The sequence below is a fragment of the Benincasa hispida genome, chromosome 3 (genome assembly GCF_009727055.1).
Source record: "Benincasa hispida cultivar B227 chromosome 3, ASM972705v1, whole genome shotgun sequence".
Classification (NCBI taxonomy): Eukaryota; Viridiplantae; Streptophyta; class Magnoliopsida; order Cucurbitales; family Cucurbitaceae; genus Benincasa; species Benincasa hispida.
Window position 1 is genome coordinate 43,346,539 of NC_052351.1, and position 22,157 is coordinate 43,368,695.

At 31.2% G+C, this 22,157-nt stretch overlaps 1 protein-coding gene across 1 annotated transcript; it reads left to right on the forward strand.

The window, feature by feature from the left end:
- Positions 1 to 16,604: 16,604 nt before the first annotated feature.
- Positions 16,605 to 18,749, forward strand: LOC120073983 (L-type lectin-domain containing receptor kinase S.4-like). Its single transcript, XM_039026929.1, has one exon. The coding sequence runs from the start codon at positions 16,678 to 16,680 to the stop codon at positions 18,673 to 18,675; it is 1,998 nt and encodes a 665-aa protein (XP_038882857.1). The 5' UTR covers positions 16,605 to 16,677; the 3' UTR covers positions 18,676 to 18,749.
- Positions 18,750 to 22,157: the final 3,408 nt, after the last annotated feature.

The following is a 22,157-nucleotide window of genomic DNA, read 5'->3' on the forward strand; positions in this document are numbered from 1 at the left end:
CCATTAGTCTAAAGTGGTCGTTTTGCTCATTCCTTATCATGTTTTTTTACCGCGTTACTACTTAACTGGGAAGGAACTCCTCTTGTTCTCTTCCTACAATCATAATTTGCATTCTTTAGTTGAGAGAGAATCTTTACTCAATCCCTCAACATCATTTCATGGCTAGAATCGAGTGTTCTCAACATTATCAATCACAACTTTTCCCTTAATTGTACAATTCTAGTTCAAGTACCATCATATCTTAGGTACTACTACTTAGATACCTTCTCCATGTACTTCAGTATCGAGCTACTCAAATTCTAGAGCAAGGCCTCAATACCTTATCTATGTACTTCAGTACTAAGTTATTCACATTCTAGTCTAAGCTCCAGTACCTTCTTCATGTACCTCAGTATTGAGCTATTTATACTTACTTGCTTGCATATTCTTATCTCTTAATAACTTAGTTGCCCAAACACATTCCTTACTAATGCATCCTCATGGTTATTATAAAACATAGCATAAATACAATATTAATGTGAGATGCGTTGCTTAGTAACTATTTGAGAATAATTGTTATAAGTAGCTTTCAGTAAACATACATTGCTAAACATTCATAAGCTTTAGAAATTTACTTAAAACATTTAAAGCATTTAGAGTCACTCACTCCTGCTGCTGGAATCATATGACCAAGAAATACAACTTGGTCTAACCAGAAATTACATTTGCTGAACGTGGCATACAACCACTTCTCTCGCAGTGTCTGCAAACCTATCTTCAAATGATTCCCGTGATCTTCTCTACTGCTTGAATCACCAATATGTCATCAAGGTGACACACTAGATCTGTTGTAACCCTTATTTATTAAATCCTGTAACTGAACTTTCAACTCCTTAAGTTCTTCTAACACCATGCTTAATGATACTTGAAAAATAGGTGTTGTATCTTGAATTAAATCGATAGTAAACTCAACTTTCTTATCAGATTGTAAATCTGATAACTTTTTAGGGAAACATCCATGAACTCTTGTACAACTAGTACATCCTAAGGTTTCATCTTCTCGTCCTATGAAACCGCCACATGGGCTAAATAGGCTTCACATCTTTTACTTAGCAGCTTCCTAGCCTTCACTGCTATTATTAAGCTTTCTGAAATATTCCTTTGCTTCTTACAAATACTGTCCCTTGCCTACCAAAACTTTCAAACGTTATCCATCCTTAAAACAATTCATATGGTTGTAACATTTATTCGGAAAATCCATGCTCTAAAGTGACATCAATTCCAAGAAATCTAATGGAATCACTTCATAACTATACTTATCAACAACTACTCCATGGTCTGTAAAACTCTTTTACTATTACAACCTCTCCACAGCAGAATAATAAATACTTAGGGACATGCTAGATAACAATAAAGGTATAACACCATAGGCAATTAGTTCAAAAATATTCTGGTACATAAAGTTACTTACCATTCACAACATTAGGTGACTCCTCTGCCTCCCGGTAGAACACTTCGTAAAACCTGCCCTAACGCTGAGGTCATCCTGCTTTCTTTCTCATTTTTCTTCTTTTTAATTCCTTCCTCAACTCCTGAGCCACTAAGTTTATCTATCATCTGTAAAGTCATGTCGTGTTCTATCTGAACTCCTCGACCCAGCTAGGCATTCCTTCTTGAAATGTTCTGCCTGTCCATATCGGAAACATACGTTTTTTTCCCCTTTATAACATGTCCCTCGATGATGCTTACCACAATTCGTGCATAAATTTTTCTTACCCGTACCAGCTACCAGCTCGGTAGGATTCCAAAACCTTGATCTATCATCCATACTAATTACAAGTCTTGGCTTCTTCCTCCCTACTCTATGCTGACTTCTAGCTTTCTGCCCTTTATCAATACCTATTAGGTCATTCTCAATACCATACTTCCTTTTCGAATCCGCCAGAATGGATTCAACACTTTCCCCCAACCTCTTAGCAATCCTGTTAAATATTATGTCCTCTAACTGAGGATCTTTTCCTGTTTACGAAATCCTCGACTCCCCGTCAGAAGTCGTTTCCTGATTTACCGGGTCTTTACCTTTCCATTCACTAACATTTGAATTCCCTCAAATCTTGGAATTTCTAAAGGTAGGGTCAGGGTTCCCATTGTCTGTTTGCCTGCTCTGCTTGCCACTTTTACTTAACATCCTTCTCTTACTTAAGTAGTACACATGTTAAGGACTCAGGACTCAGACTTATATATATATATACTTTTCCCCTCTCTTCCCAAAATCTTTTGCTCTAATACCAACTTGTCACACCCCACACCAGATTACATTCCTAACATGGACGGAATGGTGACTGCAGCAATTACCAACCCTTTTACTGGCACTTACTGCCTATCTTACCTGTTAAATAATACTCAAACCCTAAATACATACATATTAACTCAGAGCTTACCACATTTACATCACAAGGTTTCGGAGCATTGTTTATACATGGATATTACAACCTAATGAGCCCCATCAAGAATACTAGTCCCTAAACAGATACATGTGTACTAATTAATATAGGTCTTCAATTACACTTCCTTCAACCTGTTTCTTTGAGTGGCAGAGCAGTAGCAGAATAGTCCTTTGGGAACTGACCGCTACCTGAAAAAGAAATACATTTGAAAATGTGAGCTAGAAGCCCAGTGAGTGACTTAATAAAAATATAAATCTCATGCTTAAAACCGAAAGCTTGAGAACATAATACTGAAACTATAGTGTACCAAGCAAACGTGTACATAAAACCTTTAAAACCACCATTAACATACTTATTCCTCAGTTGAGAACGAGCATACATCGCTCTAGCTCCCAACGTCTGTTATCGGCTAAGAGACCCATACCTCGGCCTCTAATTCAGACCTGTTTACATGCTCATGGAGTTTTCTATGTACCATCAACACCTTAGGTACATTTATTCAGATTCCATCCTTACCTTTGGTATCCGGCTCACTCAAGCTATCAAGTTCTCGAAAAGCATTTAAAGAATAGTTCTCAAATATAGCATAGAAAACTCTTTAAGATACCTTCCCTACCTTCAGTATCCCTTTCAGTATATTTAGGAATACTAACGCATGTACTTTGACAATCTTAGGTATTTAAAGTATAGTACATCAAGCTTCATACGACCTTAGCTTTAACCCTAACACATGCTTCATACTTTGCAAAATAAGTTGGCTTAAATCATGTTGAACTAGCTTGTAAAACTATTAGTATGCGTTAGATATGAGAAACATACTTGGAAAATTCATACATTAGTAACATCTTGCGTTGATAAACATTCATAAGCATTAGCAATTCCAAACTATCCTTCTAGCCTAGAAGAAGATATGACTACCTTTATCCTTAGTTGAGAGTGAACTATCTGATATAACTCTCAATGGACCTTAATCGGGGAGAACCCTTTTGCTCAATCCCTCGACGTCATATTACCTACGTGCACGTGGTTATAACTGGATACCATCATACCTTAGGTACTTGACTAAGATACCTTCTCATTGTCCTTCAGTATCCGTCAAATAACTAGTCATAAACATTTAGTTGAAAGGATACCTTCTCATTGTTCTTCAGTATCCGTCATATAACTAGTCATAAACATTTAATTGAAAGGATACCTTCTCATTGTTCTTCAGTATCTATTATATAACTAGTCGTAAACATTTAGTTGAAAGGATACTCATGAGCGAGATCCTCATGAGTGAGGTCCTCTTCATGAGCAAGATCATGCTTTTCCTAGCAATACTCCCTTACTAGTGATACCAGCGATACTCACCTTACAAGCGATACTAGTAATACTCAGCCCAATTTCTAGCGAGATTCCCTTCTAGAGTGAGATCTTCATCACAAAATTAGTGATATTTCCTTCATTAGCGAGATCTTGATCACAAAATCTCGCTATAATCTCCACGGTGGGCTGTTTTCTTGTTCCTCCCAAATAACTGTCTTCTTATGCTTAGATTCTCTATTATAGTTTAAAAATTCATAACTTAAAATCCAGACCTCTTTTGAAGAAACTTCCTTCTACAAACATGTTTAGAATTGAGTTAACAATATTACCTTAAAATTTAAGCTCAAAATTCCTCATTGTTTAATCTGGAGATTCAAAAATTCATCGTTGGCTCTAATTCAAGTAGCCGCCTGCTTGTTCAACAATTTCTAGTTCAAACTTCAAAATTATATAACTCGAATTCCAGGCCTCACTTAAAAAGTTCCATTCTAAAAAGTTGTTCACAACTGAGTTAACAATATTACCTCAAAGTTTTAGATCAAAACATTTCGTAATTCCTCATGGAGCTTTAATTCTTCACTGATGGCCTAGATTCACTCGAGAAACGAACCCTTCATCTTTATTTTGCCTCTCCGGCCTTATTCTGGCGAGTTTTCCTTCCAGCAACCCAGCCATAGAAAATAGACACATAGAGCTTTCGATGCCACTAGAATTACATAAATAGCCTATGAAGTTTGTTCAAACCGACCCAATGAATTTGACCTTCTTACTTATATTACCACCCAAAATCCAGCATGAATCCTCCTTGTGCCACCTGGCCCACTATTGGTAATGAAGGCTAGGATTTAGCAAAACTCCTTTTTCTAACTTCACTCACAATATTACTTCAGCACTACACCTTATTAGATGGCATGGTCTCATTCATATACTGATTATGCATTCCATCATCAAGCATGACCTTCCTTAGCCTAGCCAGGTTTTGTCCTACTTTTACACTTAGCTACCCAAGAGCCTATTTCTTCTTGCTTCCTTCTTCTACCCTTCATAAGGCATGGCTTCATTTAGCTTATTAGAAGACATCGCATTACTTACTCTTACTTGAAGTAATTAGGGTTTGGGTTTTATAGCAGTCCTTTGCTTTGTATGGGTGAGTGTGGCCAGATTGCCGACTTAACAAGCCTACCATTTTGGGGATTCATTTGATTAGAGAGCTGGGAACACAACTACACAAGATCGAATTCACTCATTCTCTGAGGCAGGGGTAAGTAGATAAATTGCTCCCTTAAGGACTGATTTCGGATCGTGAACAATATAGTGCCACACCCTCTTCTGGCCCGAGAAGGGTTTAGTCATAATTAGACTATGATCTATTATTCATTAGAGGGATCAGTTTTACTTAAGGAGGTAGATGTAACTATAGGGGCAAAATAGTAATGTGGCCTAGCTGTACTTACGAGCAATTTGTGGAGGGTCATCGTTCTGTTGATTAATTATATCCAATGGACGTAAAAATATATCTGTAGTGCGAAGAGTGCAGATGTCGGTCTTTAATGGAGTGCCCAACAGTTAACGGATGTGAATAATGTAATTAAAATTTTAATTAATTATCTATGTACCGTTGGAGCTTCAAACTACAGGTCCATGAGGTTTCCTTGGTAGCTCAATATGATTAATTGAGAATCAGTCTTTGAATTAATTTGAATTATTCAAATTAATAGAGGGATTTAATTATATATGATATAATTAAGTTGATTCAATTATATGTGATATAATTGTCATAATGTATTTGACATATTATAACTTAATGAGGGGAAATAAATATTTGAATGAGATTCAAATATAGTTTCTATAAATGGGATCCATAGCTGTTAAATTTAATATAAATATGATTTATATTAAATGTCATATAAGAGAGAAGTTAAACTATAACTTATATTGTATGTGATACAATATTAAGACTATAGGTTATATGTTATATTTGATATAATATATAATTTAATATACATATAATATGATAAGTTAGTTATCATATTTATATTTGTATTATTATTATTTTAATAATAAGGAAGAGAGTTACAACTTCCTTTCCCTTCTTTTCTCCCCACCCACGTAAGTGGGTGGTGGTTATTTTTGGCATGTAAAAAAGAAAAAGTTTCTTCTTCTTCTTGCAAGGTTGTTTAATCGAGATTGAGAAAGAAGGAAAACAACATAAGAGTTCTATGTGTTTGAGTTTTTTTTAGAGAGTTCTCAATCTTCCTCCTCACCATTAACAGTTTTCCCTCAAAATCCAAAATAGTAAAAGCCCACCATTCCTGGGTTCATTTCGAGAATACCGAAGAAACATTCATGGTAGTGTTCGTTCTTGTTCGAGGTTAATTTTGAAGAAATTCTTCAAGGAGTTCGTGAATTGTTCGAGGAAAATTCGTGAAGAAAAGGTTTTCAAAAGTGAGGTTTCTAAAACCTTTTCTTTAGCATGCTATAATTTATAATTAAATGCATATCATGTTTCTTGTTTACTATAAAAATTTTATTCAATGATAAATGAAATTTGGTCGATCCGCTTTCGCTCAAGGTTCTCTCCCCAAAGAGTTCCTTCAGGCGTCTCCTCACATCAGATTCATGCCGAAAGCGCACGATACCAGTCTGGATCCATCTCCTCACGCGAGGTATCTCGTCACACCAGTCCGCTCCAATTCATCCGCGTGCAGGCTATGCATCGATCCCAGCCATTTCGTCGAACTAGATTTGGCGTCCATGCCGTCTAGCCGTCGTCGAGCCATGTGTTGTCCCTTTATTTTCTGAATTGTTGGATTTGTTGAGTAAGGCCTCTTTTCTTCAAGATTTCATCATTTTCTCTTGAGATCTTGGTTAGTTTGAATGCCTATTAAGTTTTGGCATGGATTTTGATGTTACCCACAATGTTTTGGAGGTTAGATTGAAATTTCAAGGTGTTTAAAGTTGTGGCCCAACAAATTGAAGTGTTTTGGCGTAATATTGGATGTGGGAGTTGAGATTTTAAGGCCTTTTTTTTTTCCTTAGCAGGCTGTCCAACACGGTTAAGGATGTTTTTGGTAACATTTGGGTGAGTTATTTGGGGATTGTTGTGATGAGCTTTTGTTTGTTTCTGGCTTGGCCCTAAAGTTGAAATTGAGTGTTATGTTTTACATTAGGGACCTTGCTCTAAGATTCCTAAGCCAAGAAGAGGATTATTTTGTTTGTTATTTGAGCTTAAGCCTTGAGGTAAGTGGTACCATTACCAGTGCCTCGTGCCAGGCGCCCTAGTTTAGATTTATCAAGTTATCTAACGGACTCTAGAAGCATGATTTGGAACATGTGATACACTTTTTGTTGCATGAAAGTTATGGGTATTATAAACATGACTTAATTTACATGATATGTTATGATTTATGTTGTGGGATTATTAATGAAATTTATATATGTGATGCATGATTAGACCAACAGGGTGATCTATTGTCTCGCCTCAATGCAGTCTTATTTCAGGGACTGACGGGTCCAATTTCATGTTTTGATGGTGCGCCATCAAGTCACTAGACATGCGTGAGCCGACGAATTAATTTGGATGTTACGATTCCGTGAATCGTTAGATTCACTTTCATGTTTTTTTTTTCATGTTTTTCCAGTGCTTGCCCATCAGGCCACTAGATCTGTGGGTCAAGAAGAGGTAGGTAGATACCCTTAGGTCGCCACTAGTAACAGTTACAGTTTTCCACTAGCTCAAGCATCCACTGCAAGTGAATGCATAGCCTGATCCCGATAATGAGATCAATTATTGAGTATTTTTACTCATCCTTTATGTTTACATGTTTTTCAAGTAAGGACAAGGATACTCGAGCGGCTGACAAGATAAATCTGTGATAGCGTCAAAGGGACTAGAAAACGCTTCTGCATTCGGGTTCTTTTTTTGTTTTTTTTTCATGTTTACAATTTCTTTTCGTAAACTTGTTTGAAAGAATTTAGGTGTTAAGGATGATTTCATTTTTGTTAACTTCCCTTATTTTAAAATTTATGTTTTAGGGGTACCCCAAATCAAACTGTATGAATTTTGAGTTGAATTTATTTAAATTCCTTATTTAATAAAACAATCCATTTTCCTTACTTTAAATAAAATTATTTATGATGCATGTAGTAACGACCCTATAGGTGTCTTAGAAAGTCGAGTCTTTACATTTAAGATGGGCAATTTTATTTTGTTTTATTTATTTTATATTTTTACTTATTTTTATTTATTAATTTATGTTTACAAAAAAAAAAAAAAAAAAACTGCTATATTTATATTTTATTTTTAAATTTTAAAATCCTCCAATATTTAGATTTATACATTATTTTAATTTTCAATATGATTGTTAATTTTTTTTATATTTCAAATTTCAGCTCTCAAGGCACTTTGGTTTATTCTTTGTTTTTATATTTATTTCAATCTTTTATATTTTATTTATTAATTTCACTATTTACAAAAATGATTTTTCTATATTTATATTTTATTTTAATTTTGAGTCATATTACTTTAATTTTCAATATGTATACTAATTCTTTTTAATATATCAACTTTTGATTATTAAATTTTCCAATATGCATATTTATACATTATCTTAATTCTAATATTTCAATATATCTGAAATTGAGTAGACTTTTATCATATATATAAAGTTTGCCGACTAAGATATTCATTTAACTTAATTTTAATATTTTACAATCATGACATTTACATAATAATATAATTAAGTTGAATTTGACTTTACATTGTTTAAGACAAACGGCTCGAGTTAAAGATGACAGTGTCAATCAAATTTAGACAACATATGAGTAATGAGATACAATTTGTTATTATATTTAGTTTTCATTGGGACTTACTCATATTAGATGACATAAACTTTTGATAATATTTTTTTCAATGTGTAATGTATGACATATCTTTTTTTTATATATATATATATATATTATATTGTAAAAAAAAATAAATAAATAAACAAAAAATGAGAAACGAGAAATAGTTACAAACAAGTTTCTATAATTTTTTTTTTTTTTTTAAGAAACAAGAAACATGAATGGTTATCAAACATATTTCTATTTCTTGTTCGAGAACATGGAACAAAAAATACGAAATAGGAAAAGAGAACGTTATCAAATGGGTCTGCCGTCCAACACACTTTAATTTTTTTTTTTAATTTTATATGTTTTCCTATCCATTGATATTTTGTTTTCTTGGTTTTCTTTTTATTTTATTTTCTTTATAATTATATCTTTAATTTGAATGTTTTTTTTAGGTTTTGAATTTGAATATCTAATTTTTAATAATTACTTCATGTACTTTTTGTTGGTCCTTTTTTTCTAAATATGTTTTTTCATATATTATTCATCTATTTTTCTTGATTTATTCTATTTTATTAGATTATTACATTATCCTATACTGTAATACTGTTTGATTTGTTGCTTTAATTAATTTAATCTATTGTTATGTTTGATAAATTGTAAAATACATTTTTGTTAATATTTTTAATTTACAATCTCTTTTAAAAAAATATTTGACGACGAAATCTAGAAAATTCAGGAGTCCAATTTTCTAGAATTCTCGAGATGATAAAATTAACTCTTTAGGAGTTCAAGATCAATTTGCAATATGTTTTTATAAAAATCTTAATATGCTATTTTATGTTTTTTTGTTTTTTAATTAAAATTTATTTACTTTATTTCGGTGTTCAATCACATCCTAAAAAGGTTGATAGTGATTCCTATTTTATTTTCTTTTAAAATTAACTCTTTTAGAGAATGTTTATTTGATATTTTTTATGATTCATGTAGTATCCATTAGATGTAGTATTAAAATTTATGTGTTCACAATTAGAGATAAAATAAATTTTCTTTAATATAACGATTACTTTTTTAGAATATATATATGCCCAACATATTGAATATAAAAATTGAAAACTTATGGATCTTTTGGACATTGTTTTAGTTCTAAGATTCATGTGGTATTATCTATTAGATGTAACATTAAAAAAAATTTATGTTCAATTAAAGATAAAATTAACTTTTCTTTAATATAACAATTAATTTTTAAAAATGTATATAGCCTAATATATTGAATACAAAATTGAAAACTCAGCAATCGTTTAGACATTATTAAATTTCAAGGTTTTACTCAATATAAAATTGAAAGTTTGGAAATCTATAAGACATTGTTTAGATTATACAGATCTATTATTAGACACAAATTTAAAAATAGAAGAACTAAATTTATAATGTTTGGGGAGTAAAATTGTAATATTACCTTTTTATAAATATAATTTTAAATAAATTTCTATATTATATTAAGTATATTAATTCTGAAATTATAACAAATAACAAAGAATAAAATTAAAAAAATATATTGTTTAAAAGTAGTAGGATTAAGTTTTTTTCCCCGTTAATCTATCTAAAATAATTTCCTAAATATCAAGAAAATTTCGGTATATATATATATATATATGAAATATTAGAAGTTAAAAATTTAATGAAAACTCTCAATTATATCAAACTTAAACAGTATATATAAAGATAGATTTGTAAATAATAAAAAAAAAACGAAGATAATATATATAAAAATATGTTCAAAAAATGAAAAATAAGAAATAAACGAAACAAAAACTGCATTAGCATAATCCAAAAGAGAAAAAACTGCATTAACTCTCACATATGTTAAGATATATTCGAAAATAAATCAAACAAATGCAATATATTGGAAAATTATTTTAAATAACAAAAATCGTAAAAATATTTATAAATAATAGTAAAATATAACCGTTTATTTGTGATAAACAACGTCCGTGACACCAAGTTGCGTGAGACCAAGGCTTAGCCTCCTAAATGGTTGATCCTAACTTCTTTACAGCTGAGTTGGACCCCTAACTCTCTCAGGGCCAATTAACTTGGGAAAGTCCTAAATAAGTTCAGTCTCATTCTTTCGAGAAAGGTTAGTTATTTTCCCATTTATAAATTAGAGTTTCAAATCTCTACCTTTCAAATACTAAAAAAAAAGAAAAAAAGAAATTTACTCTACAATTTTCTCTTAACAATTCACAGAGATAAAGAAAAATTAGAATGTGCACTGAGATATCTCAACTAGGTTGATACATCATTAGCTAATAAGTTCTGTTGAATGAAAGGATAAGGATGAAAAATTTTGAGAGTGTTAAATTAGACAAACCAAGCACAAAGCACACTTCCCTCATTTTGCACACTTTAATTACCCCCATAGTCTTTTGATATGTTGTTGCTTTTCTTTTGTGTTGGGAAGGTGGGTCTCCATTTTCATGTTATGATGTTTATCCCTTGTGCTTTCTTTTCACATTTTTCTCAATAAATTTTGGTGAACTGTCTTCTCCATTTTTCCAATTTTGTTGTTTTTAGTTTTCTTTTCTAACTTTGATAGGGTTTTGGTATCTTGACTTAAACAAGATACAAGTAAAAAGCATAGTTTAATTGACATTAAAAAAATGTACGATAATCTTAAAGTTAGAGGTTCAATTTTTCACCCTACATTTTTTTTAAAAAAAGATACCATTTCAAAAATTATGTGCACATAGTTAAGATTTAAGTATCGAAACCAACTATATATATATATATAAATGAATGATAATAAAGAAATGATGACATGAAAAAAACTCACTTAGTACTTTTTTTCATAAAACTTTTTGTAAATTAAGTAATAGATTGGATAATTATAATAAATAGTAAACTTACTGAAAATATTTTTTAATATAACAAAGTGTCACTATCTATATAGACTACGATAAACATCTATCAGACACGCGATTTATCATTTACAAATGAGTTGATTTATCTTCTTTTATTTGAAAACAACCCTAATAGATTCTTTATACAGACATACATTTGGTTCATTTATAACATAATATGATGAGTAAATGTTCACAAATATACTTATTAAAGTTATATTGAGGGTTGAATTTCTGATTAGATTTGTATTTAAATTATATTATAAATTGAAATTACTAAAATATTTTTAATGTAAAGTTTAAAGAAGCTAAGAAAAAATCCCTTTGGTTGTTTCAATCTTTTAAAGTTTATATCTTATTTTGCTCTTTAATTTTTCCAGTTATTTTATATTCCTAAATATTTAAAATTTCTAATTCAATATGCCTCAACTTGATTGTCCCATTTTTCTCCTATAACAATCTATCCATTACCATAATTTTCATCATGCATGCATTCAAACAATAATTTAAAATTCATATATAAAACCTAATACAACATTTATTATTATTATTATTATTATTATCAAAAATTTATTTCACACTCCAATAAATATTTTAGATGATATATAATTAAATCTATCTTCACCCACTAGTTTAAGCATTTAGCTTGATCAGTGATTTAAGATGTATCATATTAGAAAGTCTTCTGTTTAATACATTGCATGATTTTGTCTCAATATAAATGTCCACTTATTAGACATTCTTCATATTTTAAACCGATTCAAGAATATAGCTTTTAGTTTCACCCCTGTCGATTGTTAGTGTATTAAAATTTTCACAATGTTTGCTTCCCTTCATTTTTGACCAAAACTCGACCATCTAAATTTGCTTTTTTACCTAATCAAAGACCATTTCAATTGTAATTAAAACCCTTCACCAATTTCTTTCACATGTGTAACCTTATTTTTTTTCTTTAACAAGTTTGCCACATCATATTTTCATCTTTATCAATTATCATCATTATTTGAATGAAAAAGCTAAATGAAATATATTTTAAAATATGTTCAAAATTTTAAAACTAAAAATGAAACTTTTAAAACAACAACATAACTTAAACACATTAAAAAATTTAGGATCCACGTGTAAAATATTTTAATCTAACACTATATTCAAATCAAAATAATGTCATGGTAATTTCAACATTTTTTTTTAATGGAGAAGTGGACAGAATGATTATTTTGAAACAAATTGAAAACTGATCAAAAGTAAAAATCAAAGCATAAAGTTCAACGGTATTAAGTTTTTGTTAAGAAAAAATTTAAAACATTAATGTTTTTAATCCAAAATTTGAGTGAAAATGGATGGTAAATTAAATCACCAATCACGCATATAAAAAGAATTAAAATACCTTTTTGATCATGTTTTTAATGGACTTATTTAATTATAATTTTCATACTTTTAAATATCTAATTTCAGTTTTAATACTTTTAAATTTTAAATCTAGTTGTTATTACTAATTTATTATTTTTTCTTTTCCTTTATAAATTTTGATTACATATTTACATGGTATAGTTTTTTATATGAAAATTAACATCAAATAATTAAATTGAAGATTTATGGGAAATTTTGAGAGTCCAAAATTAGGAACTAAAATTAAATAAATTGGAAAGTTTTGACCCCAAAAAAATATAATTCACCAATCAACACTTACTGCATTTTTTAAAAAGAAATTCTAAGCACACATTCTACACTATAACTTTACCATTCAACCAATCCCAAACGTGGAAGATTGTTAAGCAATAAAACCTTAGGCCTTTTGAAACTATAATTTGAAAAATATCAATCATCCATGGCCTCCCCCTACTTTATGCTTACCAATGATGAATTTTTGTGTGAATAATATTTCGGGTGCATTTGGATACATCCACTTTCTTAGTTTTTCGTTCATGTGGTTTGGAATTCGATAAAAATTTCAGGTTGATAAGATAAGAAATGATCATGAGTATAATAAAAGAAGAATGATGAATGGCAAGTTGCTCGACTTACCCGACTCCGTCGACAGATTTGCTCTACTCAGTCAAAGTTATTTTCAATGTCAATGGGTTTAGGGTCATATAATCAATACGGATAGCAAAAAACTACTTAGTATTAATACGAATAATCGATGATGTACAACAACAAAATTTCCAGATTTTCAGATTTTTTTACCTAAGAGATCCAATACATTTCTAGAAAATAGGAGAAAAATCCTAACACTTATGGGATTTACATTTGATCTAATGAAAAGGTAAATCTAATGTCCATAAATATGCCTAAACAATCAATTTGCAAACCTCCATTATACATGAACAATTAAAATACCCACCATACAAGATTTTATAATTCTAGATAAAAATTAAAGAGACTCTGATACCAACAGAAGGGAATGTACACTAAATCCCGCAACAGAGCATTAGATTACTTTTTTTTTTTTAATTTAAAATTAAACTTTACACTAAATCCCACAAAAGCCAGATTTTGAAAACTAAAAAAAAGTAACCTTTAAAAATTTGTCTTTGTTTTGGAATTTGACTAAGAATTCAACCATGATAATTACAAAAAAAAAAAAAAAAATGCAAATCATGGTAAGAAATGGGGAAAAATAAGTTTAATTTTCAAAAATTAAAAACAAAAACAAAATGGAGCTAATTATTTGTATGAGTTAATAACGGTACCATATAAACCTATAGATTATTAGCTTAAATGATCCAAAAGTAATTAATTAGGCAATTTCCATTTATAACTATAAATCACTCCATTATAGATCTGGAGTTGCACTTTTATGAGTTATGCACTATAAGAAGTTGATCCTTAAGAAGTTGTTTATAATTAGATTTGAGACAATGTCCGTTTTAGCCCTATAATTACATCTTGCACCTTATAAGTACAACTAACCATCTGATGAATAGTTCATTTATGATTCAATCATAAATCAAGTCCCTGTTGGACCAATGAGAGCGTATGAGCCATTTATCAAGCCACGAATCAACTCTTAAGAGAACTACTCATCTACTTACCCTATGTGAGAATGAGTGGATACTATCTTTTGAAATTAGTTCTCAACTCCCTATTTGGTCAAGTCTCTAAAATGGTAGGCCTTATTGAATTGGCTACTTGAGTCATTTTCACTCATGAAAATCAAAGTAGAAGCCCCGACAAGTAGAAGTTCATAACTCATCTAGGGTTGAGATTGAGTCGCATATGATCATCTAGTAAAATATTAATCTCTTCGATTAATGGATTTGTTAGAGAGATTTAATATTTTTTCGTCCAACCTTATATAAATTATTTGTATAGGATATCTCCACTCACATCTCCCCACATAAACGATTCGAATTAAATCGTATAGTATCAATTAGAAAATGGGCTGTATCCATAGTGTCACCAAGAAAATGCATCACAACCTTATCCATATAATATAGACCATTTAAGTTATTTCTTTATTCACTTATATGTTAGCCACATACAGTTCTAGATTACATTTAATAACCTTGAATTTTATTGTAACGAATAATATAATATTGTATATAAAATAGGTAGATTAAATAACTGTTGAATAACTTATTAATTACTTGGCTTTAAGCACAAATCCTAACAAAATCCAAAATATGCAATATCATATAATTGTGGAGATATATGAAGGGTCGCTCTCTTTAGCACATTTTCTCTCATTTTTTGAGTTGTTTTCTACTGCGACTGCAACAAGATGAGTTCATGTAGTTAAGTTCTTTTCACACTCTAAAGCTATGAAACACAGATACTTCATATGAGACAAAGAATCAGTATCTGACACGTATCGGATACCGATACTTCCAGATACTTCATAGATACATATCTGACACGCGATTTGACGTATCTATTTCTATGTGTACTTTTTTTTTTTAAGAAAAAAGACAAGTAACTTATATAATCTTTCCCAATCTAAAATTAGGCAACCTATTTAAAAAACTCACTACTTGAGTCGAAAATTAAAAGAAAAAAAATAAATAATGGATCAAACCATAGACTAGAATCATCTAATCTCAATCTTCACATTTGAGTCCCCACAAAATCCACCAAAATATAAACAATTTGGATGTCTTCAATAATAAGTTCTTGGTTTATCTTCATACTTCTATCTCTAATTTTTTTCTTCTTCTTCTTTGCAATATGAGTCACTTTTCTATTGCATTTCATTAACTATTGTACTTCAACATCTTAGATGTTGCTTTTTTTGTTTTGTATTTTAGTGTTTGTATTATATTTTGTGCTATTGTTATTAACTTGTATGCTAAATTTATCTATATACTAGATTTTTGAAAAAAAAAATGTATCTTCAACATATTCTCATTTTTTAGAAATATATATATTAAAAAAATACATAAAAAAGTGACGTATCCTTAGACGTATCCGTATCTTAGTTTTTTAGAAATTGACCAATCGCCGTATCCGATCGTATTCGTATCGTGTAGCTGTATTTGTATCTGTACTTTATAGCTCTAAAGAAATGATAATCATATTATGATTATTTATATTTATAATGGTGACTAATCGATGCTATTTTTTATAAAAAAAAAAATTATGGGTATTTATACGAAAGCATATCATTAAATCGATTTTGAAGTCTTTTGAGTTATGGTACATCAACATAGTAGTATAGGGGTCCTTTTGTAGTAATCTCATTGGGAATACATCATTATCTTAATATAAAAATCTATTTATTATCGACCATATTAATATGTTTAAAAAAGGAATAATAATCGAAGATATCCTAAGATGTCAATCTTGATGTATCACATTTTCATCCCATAAAAAAAAAAAAAAAAAAAAAAAAATCTAAGAAGATGCAGAAAATTGAATAACTTTGGTAGAATGCACGATTTCTTGAAAATTAATAATATGTGTAATTTTGAAATTCACGTAAGCCCATCTTGTTCCCCTCAGCACACAAATAAAAGAAAATATTTTTTTAAAAATGCCACCTAGTATCAATATTTTTTTAAATATTTTTTTAACTGAATTTTTTTAAAAATATTTTTTTTTTTAAAAAAAAATTATTTAACCTTCTAGCCCCCACCACCGACTCATAGAAGTCAGATTCTATTCATGAATCTTGTTGGATGAGAACCAAGCATTTATGGATAATTCACTACACTTTTTGATCTACCAATAAACAAAGCTTAGCTTAGCTAGTTTCATTATTTTTCTCAATCATGGATTCCTTTTTTTTCATCAAAATTTTCTTAGCTCTAATTTTTCTTTCCACTCAAACCCTATCTTCTCACTGCACCCAACTGTTTTATCCTGGATTCAATGGATCCATCAACATAACTTTGAAAGAATCTGCAGAAATCGAAAGCAATGGAGTTTTGAGGCTAACGAGTAATTCCCAAAACATCATCGGCCAGGCCTTTTACGCCTCTCCAATTCAGTTCAAAAACTCCTCCATCGCCGCACACGGCGGTAGCGGCGGCGTTGGCGGCGGACGAGCGTTTTCTTTCTCCACCTGTTTTGTCTTCTGTATCATCCCCGAGAACGGCGGCGGCCATGGCTTCACTTTCGCCATTGTCCCTTCTGAAGATCTCAGAGCTAATACTCAGAGGTTCCTCGGCCTCTTCAATGGAACAAACTTCGACGCCAAATCCTCAAACCATATCTTTGCTGTGGAATTCGACACCATCCGCGATGTGGGAATCAGAGATAGAGATGACGATCATGTGGGGATCGATGTAAACAGCTTGATTTCGGATATTTCTGTTCACGCTGCATATTTTGACGATTTAGGTAAAATTCAAAATCTCTCACTCCAAAGTGGGAAGCCGATTAAAGTTTGGATTGATTATGATTCTGATGAAATCACTCTCAATGTTACGATTTCCCCTTTTTCTTCAAAACCCAGAAGGCCAATTCTGTCGTACGGAGTGAATCTTTCGTCAGTTCTTGATAAAGAAATGTACATTGGGTTTACTGCATCAACAGGCTCTCTTTCTAAAAGCTCGCAGTACATTTTGGGATGGAGTTTCGCCATTAATGGCCTAGCTCGAGATCTTGATCTCTCTTCGCTTCCATTACCCAAAAAGAAGAGAACAGGGAAGAAAATCAGTTTCTCTGTTTACGTGTCTATTACAACTGTGAGCGTTTTTGTGATCTCTGTTTTCGCTTTAGGTTTTTATCTCTTTCGAAAGTACAAGAAATCCGATGAAATCGAGCCGTGGGAGCTTCAAATTGGACCCCATCGATATTCCTATAGAGAATTAAAAAAGGCTACAAGAAATTTCGGTGAGAAGGAGATTCTTGGGTATGGGGGATCTGGGAAAGTATACAGAGGAATCCTTCCGATTTCAAAAACCCAAATCGCGGTTAAGCGAATTTCTCATGATTCAAAACAGGGTCTCCGGGAATTCGTGACGGAGATCGCTACAATCGGAATGCTCCGTCACCGGAATCTGGTTCAGTTACTTGGATGGTGTCGGCGGCAGCAAGTTCTGCTTCTGGTTTACGAATTTATGGAGTATGGGAGCTTAGATAATTACTTATTCGACGATCCAAGAACGATTTTGAATTGGGAACAGAGATTCAAAGTGATAAAGGGAGTTGCCTCTGCTCTGCTGTATCTTCACGAGGGGTATAAACAGGTGGTGATTCACAGAGACGTGAAGGCGAGCAATGTGTTATTAGACGGCGAATTGAACGGAAGGTTAGCGGATTTCGGGCTCGCAAAGGTTTATGAACACGGATCGGCTCCAGATACGACTCGGGTCGTCGGAACTTTGGGGTATTTGGCGCCGGAGCTGCCGAGAACAGGGAAATCGACGACGAGCTCCGACGTATACGCATTTGGGGCTCTGATGCTGGAAGTGGCTTGTGGGCGGCGGCCGGTGGAAATGAAGGCGTTACCGGAGGAGATGACGTTGGTGGATTGGGTTTGGGATAAATACAGAGAAGGGCAGCTTTTGGCCGTCGTCGATCCGAAGCTCCAGGGAGTTTACGACGAAGTTGAGGTGGCGATTGTGTTGAAATTGGGGGTTATGTGTTCGAATAATGAGCCGGAGCAACGGCCGAGTATGAGGCAGGTTGTGCGGTGTTTTGACGGAGAAATTAGCGTTGCCGACGAGTGGAAGGCGCCCCGTGGCGGCAGTAACGGCGGGGCGGGGGGGGATTTTGTTGTGTCTTTTACGTCTACGTCGATTAGCGAAGAAAGCTCGTGTTAATTATGCTAATTAGTCATTAGCGACAACGTTTTTTTCTTAAAAATACATAAAGCAATTTTGTTTTTTGTTCTTTATTCTTTGGAATTTTTTTTACCGTGTATAGTGATATTAAATGATTGTCAATCGTAGGGATTAGGACTGAGACTTGAAGAGTTCGATTTTGTCCATTTTAGACTAACCAAGAATCAAAACAAATCCATTGTCTTTATAAAAAAGAGATCCAAATGAATCTCTGGCAAAGAATAAAACGATTGAATTGATTTTATTCGTCTGTTTATTATCTGTTTGGTTCTTGATTTTTGGTATTGTCTTTTTTCTTTTAATTAATATTTTTATTAACACTTTGTTTTACATCGGTCATTTTCAGTCATGTTTACTTTTTTGTTTTTTTTAGCACTTTTTAAAATAAAAAACATACATGCTTCATTATAATTTTCTTTTCTAAACAATAAATTTACATGCATCATACTAATTAAAATACTAAAAGATAGTTTATTTTTAAGGGTCTATATATACCATTGGATCAACTCTATTTTGATTGGTTTTTCTCCTAAAAAATCGATCTTAATAGATACTTTTTAGTTTTCTTCAAATATAAACTAAAATGTCTAATTTTATACTAAAAATTAAATCAAATCATTGGATTGATTTTGATTGTTTTAATTTTTCGATTTTTGATTGCACTTCTAATTGTGATATTATTATTCTAAACATTATTAATATAAATCTTTAGAAAAATCCTGATTAATATAAAAGTAAGAGGTTTAAATATTCACCAAATTAATAGAAAAGCATTTTGAAGTCATGTTTATAAAATCTATGTACAAAGTTGAAAATATTTCTTAATTACTTTAATTTTAATTCTTAAAGTCAGTTTTCAATTTTTTTAATATTTATTGAAAGGAATAACATTCCTTCTCCTAGAACATAAATATAAGATGAACCTATAGTTAATAAATGAAACTTAGAAACAAAGAGAAATAATATTCAAAATATCTTTCTGCACACTCTTAATTTATTTTTCTAAGAGAAAAAAAAAATAGATATCTTAATACATAGACTATGTTCAATTGACTTAATTGTTTTATAATTAAAAGGAATAAGGTTAAGTTTGAACAAGTGGTTTGAAAATTATAAAATTTAAGAAGAATAAAGAAGGAAAAAAAAATACATTTTAGCTAGGATTGTTTCTTTTAATATAAAAGTAAGGAAAAAAAGGTATAAATCATTTTTATGAGGAAACCTTGATTTTTAATGAAAAAAAGCCTCACAAAATTTCAATAATTGAAAGGATAATGAGAGTGAGATAGGAAAGAGCCAGTCATCTTAGAATATTCGATGGAGACAAGCATTAGTAACGATAAAGACTCTTCATTATTTTCACCGACTTTAAAAAATTATGACTAGAAATCAAATTATAATAGTTATATTACTTATTCACTTCGATTAGTCACCAATTTTCTTAATCTATAATGTAAAATCTAGTATTTTTTTTTTAATTGAAAGACCCAGAATTTTTAAGTCTTTTGAATTTTGATATATATGAAATATATTATGTTGTTCATTTTGAAATATTTGGTGTTGTAGGAGGAAGTTTGAAAATAATTGGAAATGAAAGCTTAATTGAATTGGAGAATAAGGGCAAAAAGGAGAAATTCCATAATAGGGAGGGTAAGACTGTAATTTTACTTATTAATTACAAAATTTGGCAAGAAAACAAAGTATAAAAGAATAAAACAAGTAAAAGAAAAGAAATTTAAAAAAGAAAATTCAAAATTGGGAAGATTGGAAGCCAAGTAAATAGGGATGAAATGGAGTTATTCGGCTTTCGTTTGATCTTCAGAATTGGGAAGCCTTTTTTTTACGATACTCGGAGATGAAAGGTTGGAAATAATTTTCGGGCTTAGGTCTATAGAAAAGTTAAGAGAATGAGAAGTTTTATCCCATATGAATAAATTTAGAATTGTGCAGAGGGCATTCTCGGTGAGAATCCAAATTGAGTTGGTGGTGGAAGTATAACTCTTTCACCACAAGCGTGTTTCATCGTTGTTGTACGTCTGTTTGGGTGGGTGAGTTCGTGTAATTGCACGTGCGTTAAAAAGAATTAAATTTTTATTACTTATCCTTTTATTTATAAATTAAATTTTTACTACTTAACTGTCCGATCTGTTGAGTTTCTGTCCGTTGGTTTCCGTTCGTTAACGGACCTTTTCTTTTCGTCTGTTGGTGTCCTCCTCTCACACCATATATAATACTGTTCAGATCTGTAAGAGAACGCACAACAGAATTTTATTCATTCTTTTCCACTTGATTTCTACTGTTCTGAACAACTTTCTTATCGGTTCTAGTCCTTTTTTTTTACGAGTGCACGCTTGAATTTGGAGACTGTATTAACTTCGGGGAGCAATCGGCATAAGCGATTAGCACCGAGATCGTGTCGTATTGGCTTTTAGGGTAGTAGTTCTTCCACGACACAACAACTTTAACATGAAATTGGAAGAAGGAAATAGGAGTTGAAGAAATCAGTCTATCTTCGATTTGTGCTCCTAAAATATCACGGTAGAATTGATTTTGTAATGGGGATATTATGGTAATTTTCTTTTGTTGGCATTTTTTCTATGGATGCTTCAAATAATAGAATTTGCTTTTTTTTTTTTTTTAAAAAAAAAATAATAAATTGAGAAGTTATGGAAAGAAAATTATGCTTTTAAAGGGAGGGGAGGAAATTAATCATATTATTACGATGTAACATAAATTAGAGAAAGAGTTTTGCTGCTCAATGTGAAGAACTTGTGATTTTTGAGAAGGGAAAAATTTGTGGAGGGCTAGAGAGAGAAAGTAAGGTAAGGAAGAAGAAGATGATGGAGATGTGAGAGGAGAATAAAAGGGAATAATGGATAAAAAATACATATTGTGGGTAATTTCCATTGTATTAACCAATGTTTAAAATATCGACATCGATAGAAATATCGAGGTCTTAGTAAGAGAAATTTTGTTGGGAGTAGGTTGTTTACTTGTTTTGGTGAGAAGAGAAGAAGAAATTTGGAAATTGTGTGCAAATTGAAAATTTAGGCAATTAAGTAATATGTGTAGTAGAAGAGAAGGGTGATTCGGTTGTTTGAGTAATAAGTGGTGGAATAAATGGTTTGTCTAGGTGATTAAAGTAAGTTTATGTAGTTCATAATTTAACAATAGGGTTCCATTGGAATTGAAATTGGTCACGATTGTGCATGTAATCGACAGTAACTTTATATATAGTTTCAGAAGAATTGAAATATTTGTAGAAAAGATTTACGAATTCAAGATTTTCAAGTATAGTCCTACTTTTAGCAATGTTTTATGTTTTAAAGTATTTTAGAGAAAATGTATTTCATATGAAACTTTGGATTTATGATAAGTTGCTCAAAAAGAAAGATTATGATTTTTAGAAAGATTTACAAATATATATGTGAAGCAAGTTTTTCAAAAGCGGTAAGTTTTAT